This window comes from Geotrypetes seraphini, chromosome 7 (assembly GCF_902459505.1).
Source record: "Geotrypetes seraphini chromosome 7, aGeoSer1.1, whole genome shotgun sequence".
NCBI classification, from domain to species: Eukaryota; Metazoa; Chordata; class Amphibia; order Gymnophiona; family Dermophiidae; genus Geotrypetes; species Geotrypetes seraphini.
The window spans coordinates 86,142,867-86,161,412 of NC_047090.1; the positions used below are offsets into that span (position 1 = coordinate 86,142,867).

The 18,546-nt window shown below is 42.1% G+C and overlaps 1 protein-coding gene across 8 annotated transcripts in view; it reads left to right on the plus strand.

Annotated features, from left to right (window-relative positions):
- Nucleotides 1-18,546, plus strand: part of RALGAPA1 (Ral GTPase activating protein catalytic subunit alpha 1) — a 678,446-nt gene that overhangs the window by 55,706 nt on the left and 604,194 nt on the right. For all 8 annotated transcript variants that reach the window (XM_033952521.1, XM_033952520.1, XM_033952524.1 and 5 more), the window contains exons 3-6: nt 404-453; nt 6,545-6,602; nt 9,987-10,030; nt 18,177-18,354. In XM_033952521.1, the coding sequence (XP_033808412.1) occupies nt 404-453; nt 6,545-6,602; nt 9,987-10,030; nt 18,177-18,354 (330 nt within the window). The remainder of the gene's footprint in view (nt 1-403; nt 454-6,544; nt 6,603-9,986; nt 10,031-18,176; nt 18,355-18,546) is intronic.

Here is an 18,546-nt window from a genome sequence, read left to right on the forward strand (position 1 = left end):
GTCTTGCAAAACACTCGCAAACTGATGCACTCGTAAACCGAGGTACCACTGTATTTAGTTGTATGTCATCTTCAGACCTCGATCCTGCTTAATGGTCCTGAGAAATAAATGGGAAACCAAGACTAGGCCTTTAATTACTCGATAGTGCATTTTTGTTTCTGGACATAAGGGAAATGAAAACTGAGAACTTAACTCCCCCTTTTACAAAATTGTAGTACATTTTTTGGCACCGGCCACAGTGGTAACAGTTCTGATGCTCATAGGAATTCTATGAGCGTCAGAGCTGTTACCGCTGCGGCTGCTGCTAAAAAACGCACTACACTTTTGTAAAAAAAGGGGGGGGGAGAGGGGTTTAGTATGCTTTAATAAAGACATATGTTAAGGGTTATTTTTGTAACTTCAGGTCACAAATCCCAGAGAGAAGAATTGGATGCTATTCTTTTCATATTTGAGGTAAGAGCTATACAACCACTAGAAACCTTCGTGTAGTTTTCTTGAATAAATAAGAAAGAATTTTTAAAAAGCAAATCTTTTTTTTTAAATCTTAGGCATATTAAGAATTGGTTAATTTTATACATTACCAGTCACCTGTTAGTTCTTGGAGACTCTTTATGATTCCCTGCCCCCTCCCTTTCTGGGCCTGACCTGAGCACTAATTTTTCCCTCTTGTATCTCTTAGGCTGTAGCTGTATCTGCTTCCCTTTGGTCTCAGTTTCTGCAAGGAATGTGCACTGGCATCCTTTTGCAAGCAGGCCATCTCTCTATCTCCTTTCAGTGCTTTGGCCTTATGGCTTTGCAAAGAGCATTCTGTAATTGCTGTTTTCAGAGAGTCTGTTTTGGACAGCTTACAGTGCCCCCCCCCCCAACCACAGACAGAGACAGACAGACAAATAAGATGAGTTTCTTAAGAAATAATTTTCCATGGGTAAGGATGAAATCAATCACATGTGGATGACATCTTTTAACAACAATGGAGCATTTTCTAGCTATAATTAAAAAGAACCAGACTCGCTTTTTCTGCTTATGTGCAGCCTACAATAAATAGCCAGGTGCCATGAAGTCCCCTTAGTCATTCTCTTTCTCATTTATCACAAACTGAGAGAGACATCAATCGGTTACAAAGCTTTCAAACCTCTGTTTACTTCCTTTTGTTTTAAGTTTTTGATTGCTTGACAACTTCAAAGAAGTGTGATGTCCTTTTTCTAAATTAAAACTATTTTTCAACCTTTTAATTTGGCAGACTCGTTTTTTCCCTTTTAGATCCTAGTTCATGCTTTCTGTCTTAACATCAGCTCTTGCAGGATACACATTTCAAATCTGACACATTTTGTCGTTTTCTTCTTTCTCGGTGCTAACCATCCATCTTCCATCTCTGTCCTCCCCTTCTGTTTCCCTTCCCTCCCCCGGAGGTATGCCATCTTTCCTTTTTTTCGTCTCCATCCCCGCAGCTGCAGTGATGGACCCCACCATCCCCAGACTCACCATCTCTCCTTTTCTCAACAACCCTTTCATCCAGCATCTTTCCCTCCTTCCTCCACCACCCCAGGGTCCACCATTTCTCCCTTTCTCTTCCCAACTATGCTCCTATCCAGTATCTCTATCCCCCCCCACACCATCCCTTGTGTCCAACTTCTCTCCCTTTCTGTTCCTTCCCTTCTTCCATTCCATTGTCCACCATCTCTCTTTCCTCCTCTGTTTTTAGACCCTTTTCTTCCCCTCCCCCCACCCTCAGTCCAGCATATGCATATCTGTTTGGACCCCTCCTTGTCTCCCTCCGTGTACTTCTATACCAGGGCCCGCCACTGCCGCAGCTCCCCCCCCACCCGAAGGCCTGCATGTTTTCCCCCTTCTTTACACCAGGGCCCGCCTTCTTTCTAGCATCCTCTGGCTTCCTGGGCTCATCTCCAAAGCAGCCTGTAGAGGATCGCTGGTGCTGTAACGAACCTAGCAGGCCTCTGCCGGCCTCTGCAGCACATTCCCTCTGCTGTGGTCCCGCCCTCTGACGTACAGGACCGCAGTAGAGGGAACGTGCTGCAGAGGTCGACGGCAATCTGCTAGGTTCGGTACAGCTGATCTGCGATCCTCTGCAGGTTGCTTTGAAGGTGAGACTGGGATGGAGAGAGGTAACAGGGCCAAATCTCAGGCCAAATCTAATTACCCTGCGGGCCAAATTTGGCCCACGGGCCTGAGTTTGACACCCCTGGTGTAGAGCCTATAAGTTGGGTTCTTCCCCATATCAGAACCTTGCACTGCTTTATTTTGAGGAAAGACCAACCAAGTTTTTCTTGAAACGTGTCTTCCATTGTACTATCAATGTGTTATACGGTACCTTCCAGAAGGCATCCATTTACTACATTTTTTTTCCCTACACCTGTTCTTTCATGAGCATTTTCCACACAACTTGTTACTCCATCTCCTTTTGGTTCTAAAAGGCCCGGAGGCCTGGGAGTGGCTGTAGGGGAGGAGGAGGAGGCCACTACATCCTTTTTTGGATGTTTTTTTCTTTTGCTTCTGCTTACTTCAACCAAAGTCTCTGGACTGATGGTTTTCTCTATATAGTCTGCATTTATATGTTGCTGCATTCTAATATCAGTATGCACATTCCAGACTTGTTCCTACTGGGTTTTCCATACAGATTTCTTCCATTTTTGTTCCTAAATGCATAGTTTCTTGTTCGAGCACACTTTTTATTTCTACTTCTTCTGGTATGCTGAACTGCTCAGGTTACAATGGGCTCTATACCTCAGCAGGAGAGACTAGTTCTCTAGTTCTCGGTTATAAAAATAAGCACATTTGGACCTAGGAAATTTCTCAACATTTATCCCTTTTTTCAGTCCTCCTTTAATTGCTAATTGCCATTTTGTTCTAGATAATATTCTCCTCATCGTCTAGCAATGGCTGCCTCTCTCCTGGATGGTTCGGACCAGTCCCTCTGGGTAGGGCCTTCAATTCCTCTCATTATCAATTCACTCATTCCACTTCAGCAGGAATTTGCCTCCTTGCTTCTTTTGTAGTCCATGGGTGGACCAGACAGCTGTAGTTCTTCTTTCTATTTCAACCTTGGTAAAGGTCTTCTCTCAAGAAAGGCCTCTCGGGGTGGCCTTAGCAGACGCTGCTCTTTTCTCATCCTACCAAATTATTTTAGCAGTGACCAGACAACCTTTTTTACTGCACCGCTGTAAGGAGTGGCAGAGATGGTTTTGTCTCTGTTTTAGGCTTTTTATCTTATCTTATCAAACCTTTATACAAATTCGTATCATTTTTCGGGGAGTTTTTTTTCTACCACTCTCCCACCCAACTCTTCACCTATGGTTGAGAGTATTTACCATGTTCAATTCAACAACATGCTCATCCTCAGGTTTCCAGCTTTGTAATAGGTATTGTTGACCTCCACTGGTGTCCGGTGGTTTGTAATCTGCCACTGGTTCTCACCAAACAAGATGTCCTCGTGAGAATCAAGTAAGAAACTGGTAGATTTGGAGCACAGTACAGTGATAAAATTTCTCACAAAAGAAGGGAAAAAGCCAAAGGAGATCCATGAACACATTACTGCAGTTTATGGTGAGTCTCATTATCGTACTAAGTAAAATTTCGGCTCAAGCAGGTTAAATGGGGTGAAGTGTCCATTGAAGATGACTCATGTCGGACAGCCTGTGGAAGCAACTGCCACAGAAATGTGCAAGAAAGTCGGGGATTTAATTTTATCCGACAGACGAATTAAGGTTCCTGAATAGCTAAAGAAATGGGTATCTTAGTAAGTACAGTTTGGAAGATAATTCATGAAAAGTTGGGCATGTCTAAGGTTAGTGCAAGATGGGTTCCAAGAATGCTGATGCCATGTCAGAAGGCTCCAGTTCTGTCAGGAGAACTTGGAGATGCTTCGTGAAATCAAGCAAATGTTTTTCATGATTTGGTGAGTGGAGTTGAGACTTGGGTCTCTCACAGAGATCCTGAGTTCAAAATGGAGTCAGTGCAGTGGAACCACAAGTTATCCCCCACCCCAAAAAGTTCAGGTCAAAAAAATCTGCAGGCAGAGTCATGGCAGCTGACTTCTGGGATAATGAAGGACTTTTGCTTCTGGAATTCATGGCACACAAGACGACCATAACCGGGGAGAGTTAAGCCAACACAATGATTGCTTTGTAGGAGTTAATCAAGGAGAAAAGACGAGGAAAACTCAATTCAGGTGTGCTGCTTCTTCATGAAAATGTGCTGGTACATGTCACAACAATCACAGGTTGCCATCTGAGAATGTGGGTTTCAGCAGTTGAACTATCCACCCTACAGTCTTGACCTGGCTCGCTTGGATTATTTTCTGTTCTGAGTTTTGAAGAAATCATTCCGTTGGCAGTGGTTTTTAAGTGATGAAGATGCCAAGGAAGCTGTGATGTCCTGGTTTGAAGGTCAAACAGAAGAATTCTTTTCAAAGGGGTTAATGTCATTGCAGGAAAAGTGGACGAAGTGTATAGAGCTATCAGGGGACTACAGTGTTCCCCCAGTCTTTCGCGGTTGGCGGTCCCGGTCATTCGCGATATTTTCTGACTGCGAACCGCCGACAAGGAGAGGGCAGCGGGAGAGGCAGGAGAAAGCAGCCGGAGCACCAGCGAGTGCAGGAAGTCACTCGCTGTATGCTATGACCATCTCTTCCTGCACTAAGTCTGGTCTTATCCGATCAGGAGTTGCTTTGACACGCTGCTCCTGATTAGTAAATCCCGACTTAGTGCAGGAAGAGGCGGTCGTAGCATACAGCAAGTGATTTCCTGCACTCGCTGGCACTCCGGCTGCTCTCTCCTGCCTCTCCCGCTGCCCTCTCCAGTCTCCCCCATGAAAAAACGTACCCTCTCCAGTCTCCCCTGGTTTTTCAAGATTTGCGGGGGTTCCTGGAACAGAATCCCCACGAATATCGGGGGAGTACTGTATACTGAAAAATAAAACAAAAAATGTTTTTGAAATCTTTTTTTCCCTGCTTAGGTAGATAAATTATTGAATGCCAATTGTATATCTTACCGTATATACCTGTAATATAATAGCATGGCATATAGATCTTACATCTAACAAATATATTGTAGAAGTGGAGAGCATTATTCAAAATGAGATAACTTTTCAAGTTGCAGAACAATGAGAAGTAGTGTCTTTATCTTCAAAACCCATTAGTTCTAAGTATAGTTACAAAGCTTCAGGATCCTCAAAGGATTTGTTATTATTAAGCGTAATCTTCATTGTAGCTGGAAAAAATAAACCAAATCTGGCTCCAATCTTTTTCAACCATGGCCTCATATCTAGAAACTGTTTTCTCTGTTGGATTGTTTTTTGTTTTTTTTTAAATGTAGATCAGCGACAAACAGTATGTTTTGCTCTTCAGATTTTAACAGAGCTTTGGCCTTTTCAAGTTGAATAATTTGGTAGGTGTGTTGGTATCGCAGAGATTTGACTATCACAGGATGGGGATATTTTGCATTTTGAACCACAAAAGATGAATCTCATTGAGCGCGCTCAAACTCCAGGCGGGAAGGCGATTTGAAATCCAGAAATTTTGGTATCCAGTTTTCAAGAAACTGGATCTTATTTTCCTCAGTTCTTTCAGGGAGATCAAATATGCAGAAATTATTATTCCTTGAGCGATTATTGAGATCTTCAGTTTCACGTTCCAAAACTTGAATGGATTTCTGCATGAGAGGGAGTGTCTCGATTTTGTTTTCCGCTGCTAAGATCGTTGAAAGTTGTTGTTTTATGTTTAAAATGTCCTCTTTAAGATCTGATAGGGACTCTTTATTTTCTGTGATCATTTCTTTAACTGGCTGAAATTCTTGTTTTAAAGCTTGCAGTACATGTATGTTCATTGGCTTTTTTTGATTTGCATGGAGAGGCTGGATTGGATTTCTTGTTTATACCTCTTTATTGGAGTCATATTTGATGTGTTTTGATGCCACCATACTTGAAATAAATAAATAAATAGATGAAGTAAAAAAAAAAAAAAAGCATAATTTTCAATTTGAAGGAGGATTCTTGAAAAAAGAAACAGGAAGGAGCTAAACAGAAGCTCTAAACTGCCATCTGATGCTGCTCATGAGCGACTCCCAATTTAAAAGAACTTCAAGCACACTTTATTATGTTTACTATACATATACAGTAATACCTAATGCGTTCCAGAAGGAAGCTCCATCTAACACAATGCAAATATTTAAGAAGAGCACTCTTTTCCAAAACTGTGCAAGAGGTTTTTAGTGCCTGCCAGTGCGCTGAATGCTCTCTGCTGCTCATAGGAACTCTATGACTGTCGGAACAGCACAGAGCATTCAGCTCACCGGCTGATGCTAAAAACCTGTTGTGTGGTATTGTAAAAGGGGCAGGGAAGGGGTAAGTCACAGACGGAGTGATTCTGTATCCTCTTACAAGATCTAAGAAAATTGAAGATGCTTACTAACTTAAGAAAATTTATTCAGTGGTATCCATATTATATGTTTTCCTTAATTAAAAATGTACTGATGTTTGTATCGATGGCAAACCATTTAATTAAATTCTACTTGGTGTTTACTTTTTATAGAAAATTTTACAGCTTCTTCCTGAAAGGATTCACCAGAGATGGCAGTATCACAGCATCAGTAAGTTCAGAGGACTAGTTGTGCATCACGTATGATTACTTTATTTTGTATAGAGACAGATTATGGACCATCTGGGCAGTGTCTCTCAAATTTTCTCGAACCGGGGCACACTAAAAGTAGTGGCCAAGACTTGAGGCACCCAGAAGTGCGCAGACGTCGTGATAACATCAAACATACGTGTGACATCATCACGTTGATATCTGCACATGTGCAGAGGCCCTCCAGATGGGCCCTGAGATGGCAGTAGGGGGTGCCAGCAGGGAAGAGGGCCGGAGAGAAGGAGAGACACTGGCGCCAGCTGATTGCCTACAGCAGTGGTTCTCAACTACTTCAAGCTAAGTAACCCCTAAGTCTAACAAATATCAACTGAGTACCCCAACCACAGACCTCCCTAGGTCCACCCAAGCTCTGCCCCAGATCCCATCCCCTTTACTAATTGTAATGCAATTTTTTCCATTCATTTTTCATATACACACAATATACACAGCAGATATAAATTCTCAAAACTGACACATTTCAATCATTATCTTTAAAATAAAATCATTTTACCTACCGGCGATCCTCTGCAGGCTGTTGTAATTAGCTTTAAAGGTGAGACCGGAAGACCAGGGGGGAAGCTGGAGGATGCTAGAGGGAAGGGGGAAACATGCAGGCCTTTGGCGAATCGGGCAGCACTGGCGCTGTACCGCGTAGGGAAGCCAATTAGCAGGCGCCTCGGCACACAATTTGAGATGCACTGATCTAGGGGAAAAGGTGACTTAAATCACCAGAAAGAGAAAGTGAGATTTTAATAAACTTTGTTAGAGCAATTTGTTATACAACAGTCCAAGATAAAATACAAACAAAGAAAAAAGGGTACTTTGGGTACAAGGGTATTTTATTGCTGAAATCACACATTACATATTCTGTGATTATTATTTAAAGGTGGTAAGAAAGTTGAATTCACTATATTGATTAGTAATTGGCATAATTATCTCACTATTATTTGAAGTGTGGTACCATTTAATGGGTACGTTTGCATAGCCGATACTCTTAAAAATCTTTAGTAATTTCTCAGATCTTGAAGCAGTAACTTGTTAACTTGATAATGCATGTTAGTAAATAGGATCCTTGATACCTTGTCTTATTTCAGTAAGTTTCTCACTCATCTTAGTTTTGTGCCTTCTTTTGAAATCCAAGCTATAATAAATTTCCTGCCAATTAGTAGTGGCTTCTACCTCTTCCATGTTAGTGTTTTCTGCAAGGGAGTCAAAGACTTGTGGGTAAATAATTTCCCATCATAATTTCCATGTACTTTGCAGTCCATGGTTGCAGTGATACTTAGGGGATATATTTAGTTTCATCTCTTCATAGTAAGCAGGGCACTTGAAACTGTGATGGTCTGTATATCAAGCCATCAATAAACTTGAAATAGTGTTTTTTGTTTTGTTTTATTTTTAGTACAGTGTTTTGAAATATTTATACCATTAACAAAGAGAAGGCCAAAACCAGCAAAAACTATCAAATGTCAAACTTTTACATTGAACATTTTTTTGCAGAATACATTCCAGGCGATATTCATAATGATTAAAGTAGTCAGAAGAAGCTCCTTCCTGCTTAAATCGCTTGTCTGTAGCTAACTGCCAATATTCACTGACACTTAACTGATTAAGCCACTGAATATTCACAGTTAGAGCAGGCTGAAGCAGGCTAATTTGTGGGTGTTCTGGGGGTGGAGTTGGCACTTATAATAATAATAATAATAACAACAGCTTATATACCGCAATACCGTGAAGTTCTATGCGGTTTACAAAAGATTAAGCAAAGGTACAAATTGACTGACTTCAAGAGAGGAAGAAGAAAGAGAAGTAATAAGACAGGAAATTCATTGTAGAGGAGAAAAGTGATCAAAAGGACAGTAGGTCGCTATTGAGGGGAAAGAGATAAGTGGATCAGTTGTCAAGATGTTTTAGGAAAAGGTGTTTTTTTAGACGTTTCCTAAATTCCTCATAAGTGCTAAAATTCAGTTCTTGATCGCATAAGATAACCATTTAAATTGGGCTGCATAAATAGTGATTTCTAGTGATTTCTATTCTGCCTGTGCCTTGCGGTTCTGTCCTGTCCTGTCCTGTCCTCAAATGGTTCAGCTTATGTGGTCAAGTTCTGAATATTGCACTTAATTACATGGAGGAGCATTTTCGATAGGACATTTAAGTCTGAGTTTGGACATTTTGGGAAAGACGTCCAGAAATCCAGTAGAGAAAATGTCACATTAAAAGTCCTAGGTACAGATGTCATTTTATCTTGCTTATATTGTATGGTGAGCCCTCTAAAACCCACCCAAAACTTACTATACACATCTGTACACCACAACAGTAGCCCTTATGCCTGCAGGTGTCATCGTAATGTAAGTACAATAGTTTTTTGAGGGATCAGTATGCAATATAAGCAAGATAGACTGACATCTATACCTGGAACTTTAATGTGAAATTTACTTCAGTAACCTTTGCTCTCTGAGCTCGAATGTTTGTGTTATCAGCCCAAGCAGCTTCATATGATTTTGGCACCCCCCTCCTAATACAGGTTAGAATGTACTTTTTTTTTAAACATCTTTGGGTGGTAGGAGGAGGTTGGTGACCACTGGGGGAGTAAGAGAGTTCATGCCTTAATCACTGCAGTGATCAACTGGTCAGTTTGGGCACCTGTTTAGCATTTAGACGCTTTTAAAACAGGTCTATCTCTAAACATCTAAAAAAAAAGAAAGCCCAGACCTTTTGTTAAAGGTTTGATTATGCCTGATGAGCGTTAAAGTCTTAAGCATGCCCAAAACACACCTCTAACGTGCCCCTAAGATTTGGACATACTGGAAACAAAACAACCAGAAAGACATCTAGAAAGTTTGCTTTGAGAATGCCCATTTGGACATTTTGACTAGTAAGACATCCAAGTGCTATCTTTTGGACATCTTATCTTTTTTGAAAATGAGCCCCATAAGCTTTAGAGGCCCGGACATGGCTCTGCATTGAATATCCAGGAATATAGCTGGTAGTGGACATAAAATTGCCGACCGTTGATGGCTAAATATCAGCTGGCATATGTAAAAGCAGCCAGGTATTTTAGATTCATTTTATGCTTTGTACTATGTTAAAATTGTATAGAATATGAGTAAAGTGAAGTCTAATAAAAATATTAGAAGACACTTTTAAAGGTGATTTTTAAAAAAAATTTCCTTCTGGCACTAAGTTGGTTGCTTCAAGGATACTAAGATCACCAAGAATAAATTGGAGGTTGCCAAAGACTTGGTAAAGAGATTTTGTCAAGTCTGACCGAGAGCTCCGACATCTCTTTTTCCTCACAGAGTTGAGAATATTTTGACACACTCTCTCTCTTTCTCTTTTTAATTAGGTTTAATTTTGAAGAAATTACTTCACACTGGAAACTCCTTAAAGGTACAAAAATATAAGTATTGTGTTTCTCAGTTCAGGTTTGCAAAGCAAATACAGCTGATGACAAGCAGATGCAATGGAGTTTTATATCAGCTTCTATTGGAATGGTTTTGGTCTTACTTGGATAGTAGAACCCAGTTAGTAAGATGGGGGTAGTACCTTACATACTCAAATATAAACTGTGCTTTTTGGGGGCAAAAAATTGGCCCAAAATTGGGGGTCCCGGTTTATTTTCGGCCCAGTTCCCACCCACCCTCTCCTAGACTTATTGCAGGTGTCCTTCGTACTTCTTCTGCTGCTGGAATCCGTGGTGGTCCAGAGGTGTAGCGGGCAGGAGCGAGCTTTCTGCGCTCTTGCCCCGCTGCTAACCCAGTTGGTCACTGCCATAAGTTCCGGCTTCAGCCACTGAACGGTACCAAGCAGGAGCGTCTGCCTTATGTATTGGTCATGTATGATCCAAAATTGAAGATGGCAGGGCTTTGAAATGATGTATTAGTAGGAATGAAAGCCACCATCACTGGCATAGATTTTGGGGTTGTGTAAGACAGATATCTTGTGGTAATGAAAGAGTTAAGAGGTTGAGCATAAAACGTAGAGTGGTATGTTGGTGTTGGTTGCCATATTGGAATTTATATGTGTGTTTACTCTGTGTGAATCTATATTGATAAGGCAGGTGGGTCATTTTGCATTATATGTAAAATTATTTAGGCCACACCCTTTCAGTTCCTGTTCATTTTCAATTACTAGGTTAGAATTGGTTGTAGGGATTTTTAAAAATAAAAGCTACATAATGCGATGTGTATCATTAAAAGTACATCTTCCCGTACATCTTCCCTCTTGCTGGTCTATTGCTTTTCTCTTAAATAAGATAATAAAACCAATTTTCTGTTAAACATCATTCCCGCGAATTGGGTTTTACAGAAGTACGATACTTACAGCTTTCAGCATCTCCCACATTGACAATGAAGTATAGTACCCACTTCAGTTTTTTCCTTCTGCAAATGAACTGAGCACAGGTGTTTCTGATCTGATTTGTTTAGTTTTTCTTATTTTTGGATTTAAGTTAATTTTTTCTGAGGCTTTGATGCCAAGAAACCTCATATTTGGGGATTCTCTGCCTGGGAAAGAACGCAGGGCAAACGCAGGTTCTGCAGAACCAGACTGCAGCTCACAGGCTCAGCCTGCTGTAAGCTACTTCAGGGCTCAGGGGTCCGTTTCCTTGGAAGCCTACTCGCCTTCTGATTTTTTTTCAGTGGCTTGAGTGCAGGTTGTGGGTTACCTGAGTAAGAATCCTCAGGGAGCCAGCTGTATAATTCCCCCCTCCCTCCCTGTTGCATTTCTAGGTTCCATGGGGGTGGAGGTACTGGACAGGGGCAGTCCAACTGGCAGCCTGAAGATTTCCAGGTTTGGAGTCATTTTTGGAAGTTTCTGAGGCATTTCTTATAGCTGTAGAGAGAACACTGACAGGCAGGTACTTTCACAGAACTGTAAGTACACTTCTCCCTCTGTATTTGCGGTTTTGATTATTCATGGTTTTTAGCTTGCTGGCTCCTCCCCCCAATTACATCAGCTTGCATAGAGAAATCGCTGATTCCCAGCACTTTCTTCACCATGTTTTGCCTCTCCTTCAGGAACAGGCCGGGTCTCCCACCATGTTATTCGTGGTTTCACCATATTCCCAATGGTTTTTTAAAAGAAAACAGTGAATAACATACGAAAAAGTTATTTGTGGTTTTTCTGTATTCACGGGCCTGTTAATCCCCTATCACAGTGAATACGGAGGGAGAAGTGTACAGCCCCAGTATGGGAAAATCTGGGCGGAGGTGGGGGTGTGTGTCTTTATGGGTTGCTTTTGGCATGATTTTTCTGGTGACAAGTCGTCTTGGATTTTAATCATTTTTCTAAAGCCTCTTGTCTGCCTCAAACCCCCTTGATTTTGACAAAAATCAATAGGGATGGAGACTAGGACAGGCGGCACAGCCTATGTGCTCACAGCCATTGACCAAGGGAGCATCTTCGCTTCCTGTGATTGCTTCTCAGATGAGCAAGCTGGGTCCCAGGTCCAGTGACTATTCGGAGCCAGACTGGTAGGATTGGAAGTCAGACTTCATGTCATTTTTATCTCAGGGTTTTGAGACAGTTCTGGAATACTCTAGTTCCCTGTTTGGATCCGGTAGCCAAGATGGCCTCTCTGGCACTTGACCAGGAGGATGACCCTCTGATTTGCTGTCACTTCAAGTTATTCTCTGTCCACCACTTTATGGCAGATGCTATTAAGAAGTTGAAGCTGGAGGTGCAATCCTCCACTTCCAGTGCATGGTCATGAGTAGCTCTAATTCTCAGATCTCCATTTTTCCAGCACATCCGGACATTACTGCTCTAGTTGTGGAGCAGTGGGATACCCTGGAGGGGTCCTTAAGTGTTGCTAAGTTCATGTCCAGACTCTATCCCATGGCACCTGAGTTCCAACATCTGTTTATTCAGCTGAAAATGGACTCAACGGTGGCTTAGGTTACCAAGTGTACAGCTCTCCTGAATGAGGGAGGGGTTATCCTGAAAGATGCGCAGGATTACAAGGTGGACATGATTTTGAAGAAACAGTTTGAAACTCTTTCTCTGGGAATCAAAGCTGCAGTGGCAGCTTCTTTTGCTGTTTGTGCCTGCCACACCAGATTGAGACAGGAACCCTCTGCAGAGGAAGACGTCTGTCCCCAGCTTGTGCTAGAAGGGGTGAATTACGTGGCAGACTTCCTATATGACTTTATCAGGGTCATGAGCAAGGTGTTGGTGTATGTGGTCTCTGTTTGTAAAATGCTCTGGATCTTGCAGTGGGCGGGTAACTCAAGAAGGCTGCCCGTTAAGGGGCAGATGCTTTTCGGTAAGAGTCTAGATGATCTTATGGCCAGCATAATGGATCACCGCCTGAAGTCTCTGCCAGAGAACAGACTATGCTAACCCCTAGGTGGGAATAGAGATAATTTTGTCCCTCCCACTGTTCTTGATAATACAACCCGAGTCTCAATGATACCAGGTTGGGGGTCGCACATCCACATATTGGAAAGAGGCTGTTGGCATTTCGGATTTCGGAGGAAGTTTCTTTGGATCAATTGGGTGCTGGACATCATCTTGAGTGGGTCACAAGTTCAAGTTTTATTGTCCTCCTGTGGATTTGTTCCTCGAATTCTCTTGCCAGCCGGGAAAAGAGGACAGGTCTGAGCCACACTGCAAAGACTTTTAGATATTTGGGCTACTAATCCGGCTCAGGCAGATACTCCAGATACTTCATTGTGCCGAAGAAAGACACAGAAGACTGGAGACCTTTTTAGATCTCAAGGCCATGAATATGTTTCTAAAAATGTCTCATTTCCATATGGAAATGGCCAGTTCGATCATTGTACCAGTGACTCCAGGGAAAATTTCTGACCTCTCTGGAACTGATGGAATCATATCTGCACATTTCCATCTTTCCAGGGCACAGAAAATAACTGAGGTTCTATGTATTTAAGGAGAATTTCAGTTTGTGGCTTTTCCATTCAGATTGATGACAGCCCAACACCCCCTCCCCACTTTCACCAAGGTTATGGTGGTAGTTGCAGCTCATCTCCAAAAGATAGGGATCCAGGTGCACCCCTACCTGGACGATTAGCTGATCAGAGCTCCATCCAAACAGGAGTGTGAGTTAGCTGTGCGACAGATGTTGGATTTACTCTAGCAGTTGGACTGGATAGTCAATTTCAAGAAGATCCATCTAGAACCAACCCGGAGTGGGCATTCATTTCGACAAGGCTCAGAGCAATGTTTTTCTTCCTGAGCTACGCAAATAGAAACTCCAACAATATATCTTTGCTCGCTTAGTAATGCCAATTCCTACTGCTTCGTTAGAAAAACATACAGGGACTCATATGTGAATACTAGTCAGTAAATTGAATGAAATAATAAATAGGAGACTGACTATGTAGATACTATGTACCAGTGGGAAGAGAGCAAATGACTCCTAAAAACGCTCAGAGAAGTGAAACTCTGAAGGGGAGGTGGATACCTTCCCTTGGGGCAAGAGTTTACCGTCCAGTCATTGCATTTTACTTTACAGAACTTCACTTTCTAGCCACTGGTAAAATTGTGAACAGTTTAAATAATTTATAAATTGACAAAAAATTGTTCAAAAAATTATACAAAAAGACTCTTGCTCATTGGAAACTATACACTTATCTGTGCAAGCTTTTTAAAGTTTTGTGGTTGTACAGGCTCTTAGGGGTCTCAACGCGGCCCCGTTTCGAATATTCTGCTTCAGGAGACCCGATGCTACACACTGTGACACCTCTGTTGTAACCACATTATTCCAAGAGATGATCGTTTTTTAACTTAAAGTTAAAAAACGATCATCTCTTGGAATAATGTGGTTACAACAGAGGTGTCACAGTGTGTAGCATCGGGTCTCCTGAAGCAGAATATTCGAAACGGGGCCGCGTTGAGACCCCTAAGAGCCTGTACAACCACAAAACTTTAAAAAGCTTGCACAGATAAGTGTATAGTTTCCAATGAGCAAGAGTCTTTTTGTATAATTTTTTGAACAATTTTTTGTCAATTTATAAATTATTTAAACTGTTCACAATTTTACCAGTGGCTAGAAAGTGAAGTTCTGTAAAGTAAAATGCAATGACTGGACGGTAAACTCTTGCCCCAAGGGAAGGTATCCACCTCCCCTTCAGAGTTTCACTTCTCTGAGCGTTTTTAGGAGTCATTTGCTCTCTTCCCACTGGTACATAGTATCTACATAGTCAGTCTCCTATTTATTAATTCCTACTGCTTGGCATTGCCTTCTGGTGTTGGGCTCCTTGGGAGTGTCTCTGGAGTTTGTTTCCTGAACCAGGGTACACATGCGGCTTCTCCAGAATGATCTGTCTTGGTGGTGCCCTCAGCATCATTCTCTTCAGATGCCGCTCCCATGGACAGAGACAGTGAGGAACAGCTTACTCTGGTGGCTTCAAAGAGTCTCTTTGTCAAAGGGCATGCCTCTCCAAATCACAGATTGGGTGACTCTCATGACTGATGCCAGTCTATTCGGCTGGGGAGCCCTTTGCAAAGACCGCTTGATTCAGGACCAGTGGACTCGCCATCAGAAGGGGTTGTTCATAAACCATTTGGACTCCGAGCCATTTTACTAGTGTTGAGAACTCTAGAAAAGGTCCTAGAGGGAAAGACAATAAAGAGTGTTTTACGACATCACCATAACATCAGCTTATGTGAACAGACAAGGATGCACCAGAAGTGCTCCATTACATCTAGAAGCTCAGATGCTCTTTTGGTGGGTGGAAGCCCATCTACAGGCTCTTTCCGCTGCCCATGTGGCTGAGTAGAAAATGTTCAGGCTGAGTTTCTCAGTTGGCAAGCCCTGTACCCAGGGGAATGGTCTCTATCTCAAAGGACTTTCGATCTGTCAAAAACTCAAATGCGAAGCACTTCAATTGAAAAGTAGAATTGGGAAGCTTAGGGTTGGATTCGTTGGTTGAACCCTGGTCCAGTCAGGGTCTCCTTTATCTTCCCGCCTTGGCCAGTGGTGGGCTGGATCATCCACAAGGTCGTGACTCACCCAGGACTCAAGATCCTAGTAGCCCCAGACTGGCCTCCCAGTCCATGGTATGCAGACCTAGTACATCTTCAGCGGGACATCAGCCTCAAGCTTTTTCTTCATTGCGGACTCCTCAGTCAGGGGCCATTCCTCATGAAGAATCTTAAGTGCTTTTATCTTACGGCATGGCTCTTGAGCGCATGGTCCTAGTTAGCAAGGGATATTCAGATATGGTTATTGCTACTCTGCTCCGAGCTAAGAAGCCTTCTACTGTGGCTGCCTATGTAAAAGCTTGGAAGGCTTGTCAAGAGTGATGTGAAAGGGACCGGGTGGAGGTGCTTCAATCTCCCATTCCATTCATCCTTACTTTTCTGCAGGCTGGGCTGGAAAAATGTGTTGCTGTGGCTTCCCTCAAAATGCAGGTGGCCGGCCTTTCCTGCTTTCGGGCTACTGGGCTTGATGGACCATTGGGGTGACCCAGTAAGGCTATTCTTATGTTCTTATATTAGTAATAAGGTTTCGCTGATGGCTTATCCAGATGTGACTAGATTCCTAAGAGCGATGCTCTGGTTGAGGCCTCCGCTAAGGCATCCTTTCCTGTCGTGGAATCTTAACCCAATTCTGAAGGGCCTCACTAAAGCCCCATATGAAACGCTCAAAGAAGCATCCCTCTTGGATCTCATGGTTAAAACAGTGTTCCTAGTGGTGATAGTCTCGGTGAGTCGTATCTCAAAATTGCAGGCGCTCTCTTGTAAAGAGACCTTTCTCAGAATCACGAAGTAGGTGTAGCTGTTCTCTCCTTCCTTCCTAAGGTTGTCTCTAATTTTCACATTAACCAGGAAGCTTTTCTGCCTGCTTTTCAACTTACAGGCTCAGACAAGCAGGATAGGATTCTGAGGAAACTGGATGTGTGAAGAGTTTTACTTCATACTTGAAAAAGACCAATGATTTTCATATTTCTAATTATCTCTTTGTACTAACCAGCCAGTCCAGGTGTTGGGAGGCTGGCATCCAAAGCCTCAAAAGCTATATGGATTCAAATGGCCATTTCGTTGGCATACATTGTCTGTGGTAAGCAGCCGCTGGTTTCTCTCAAGGCACATTTGACCAGGAATGTTGAATCTTCATCAGCGGAGTCTTGGGAAATTCTCCCCGCAGAGATTTGTAAAGCAGCTACTTGGCCTACTCTGCATACGTTTACAAGATTTTACAGAGTGGATATGGCAACTCAAGAGGATGCTGTTTTTGGATCCTCGGTGTTGCAAGCAGGCTCTTCTGTCCCACCCTAGGCATCCACCATTGCTTTTGTATATCACTTAATGGATGGTCTTCTGAGTAGATGTAACAGAATGAAAGATTAGGTTCTTACCTGATAATCTTTTTTCTGTTAATCTTCTCAGGTGTCTTTATTGCCTGCCCTCAGTATATGCTGTTTTGCCTGCTTCTCTGCCTCAGACATTTCTAGATTCCAGGCCTGGCGTTCTCCTGTCAGTCGGATGACTAAGTAAGGAAATCTTGTATAAGTAAGTATATTCCTCAGCCCCCGGCTCTTTGATGTTAGTGCTTGTTGCATACAGCAGGTTGGTTCTCTATTGCTGCTATGATACAAATTCCTTGTTGTTAATTGCTCTAATTCTTTTTCTGAGTTACAGAACAGAATTGTTTGATGTCTGTGGGGAAGTTCCCTGTACCCTTCCTTTGTATTCTCTTCCAGTAGAGCTCAATTGCTTTGGGACGTAACCGAAGGGGGTACTATACTCCACTGGCAATGTGAGAGGTGTTGAAAACTATAAGTTTCACACTTCTGCAAAACTCAGTTCGCGGGGATGGATTTATCATCTAACATACGGACTCCAGAGAAGATTAACAGTAAGAAGATCATCTAGCTAAGAACCTAATATTTCATTGGGTTTGATAGGATTACATTATTTTCTCATTTTGGCAGCCTTTTGCCTTCTTCCTGTAGGAGCTCTCTTGAACAGAAAATACTACACATCAGGTTGTGGGGTTTCTGTAGGTGGACTTGTGGAAACAGTGCTGCCTTTTAGACTCACCAGTATAATGTAAACAGATTTACTGACAGAAACACACATTTGTAATGCTTAAAAATAAATCTGCTTTTAAACTAAAATAAAAATTGAGTTCATTGAGAGGCTTCATTCAGTGATTTCCTTCTCTTATTTATGGGAAAATAGTAGGATCCAGTAAACACTAAAATCTCTGTTAAAATAGTACTTAATGTAGCATACTAAATAGAGCGGTGGAGCAGCTGAAGGGTTAGAATAGCAGGCTGAGAATCAGGAAGCCAGGGTTTAAATCCTCTCTGCCATGGACTTTCCTTATGACCTTGGCCAAGGCACTTCATCCTCCATTTCCTCAAGTACAACCTATATTATAAACCCACTTGGACAGGGAGATAACCTGTTTATAACTTGGCTTGATTTGGAAAGTTATGCAATAAAATACCGTCCAACACCTCTTTAAAGTAGAAGATTCTAATGTTTTACAGCAATGTTTTGAATAAAAACAAGTTTGCCCTATTGCTTTTTCTTCTGTTTCTTATTTTAACTTTATATTTAGATCCGTTCAGAGGGATTGCGTCTCTTCCTGTTGTGGTTACAAGCCCTTCAGAATAACTGTGGCCTGGAGCAGCTCTTGATATTTGCTTGTTTAATTCCTGGCTTCCCATCGCCACAGTTTGAACATGGGCCTCGTACTCTGGATCACCTCATTAACCCTCCTCTTAATCTTCAAGAAAGTAAGATCAGTTCAAGAACATTGCTTAGTGTTGCTTTGTTTTGCATGCCTTTTTGTAGAAATACTGTATTTTCAGTGCAGTGCTGTCAGCAGAAGATTAATCTCATTTATGTTTGCGTTTCTGACCTAAAAAAAAAAAGGATGAATTGTTACTCCTAGGAGAATTCTGTGCAACTGCAGCTGTGTTAATGGC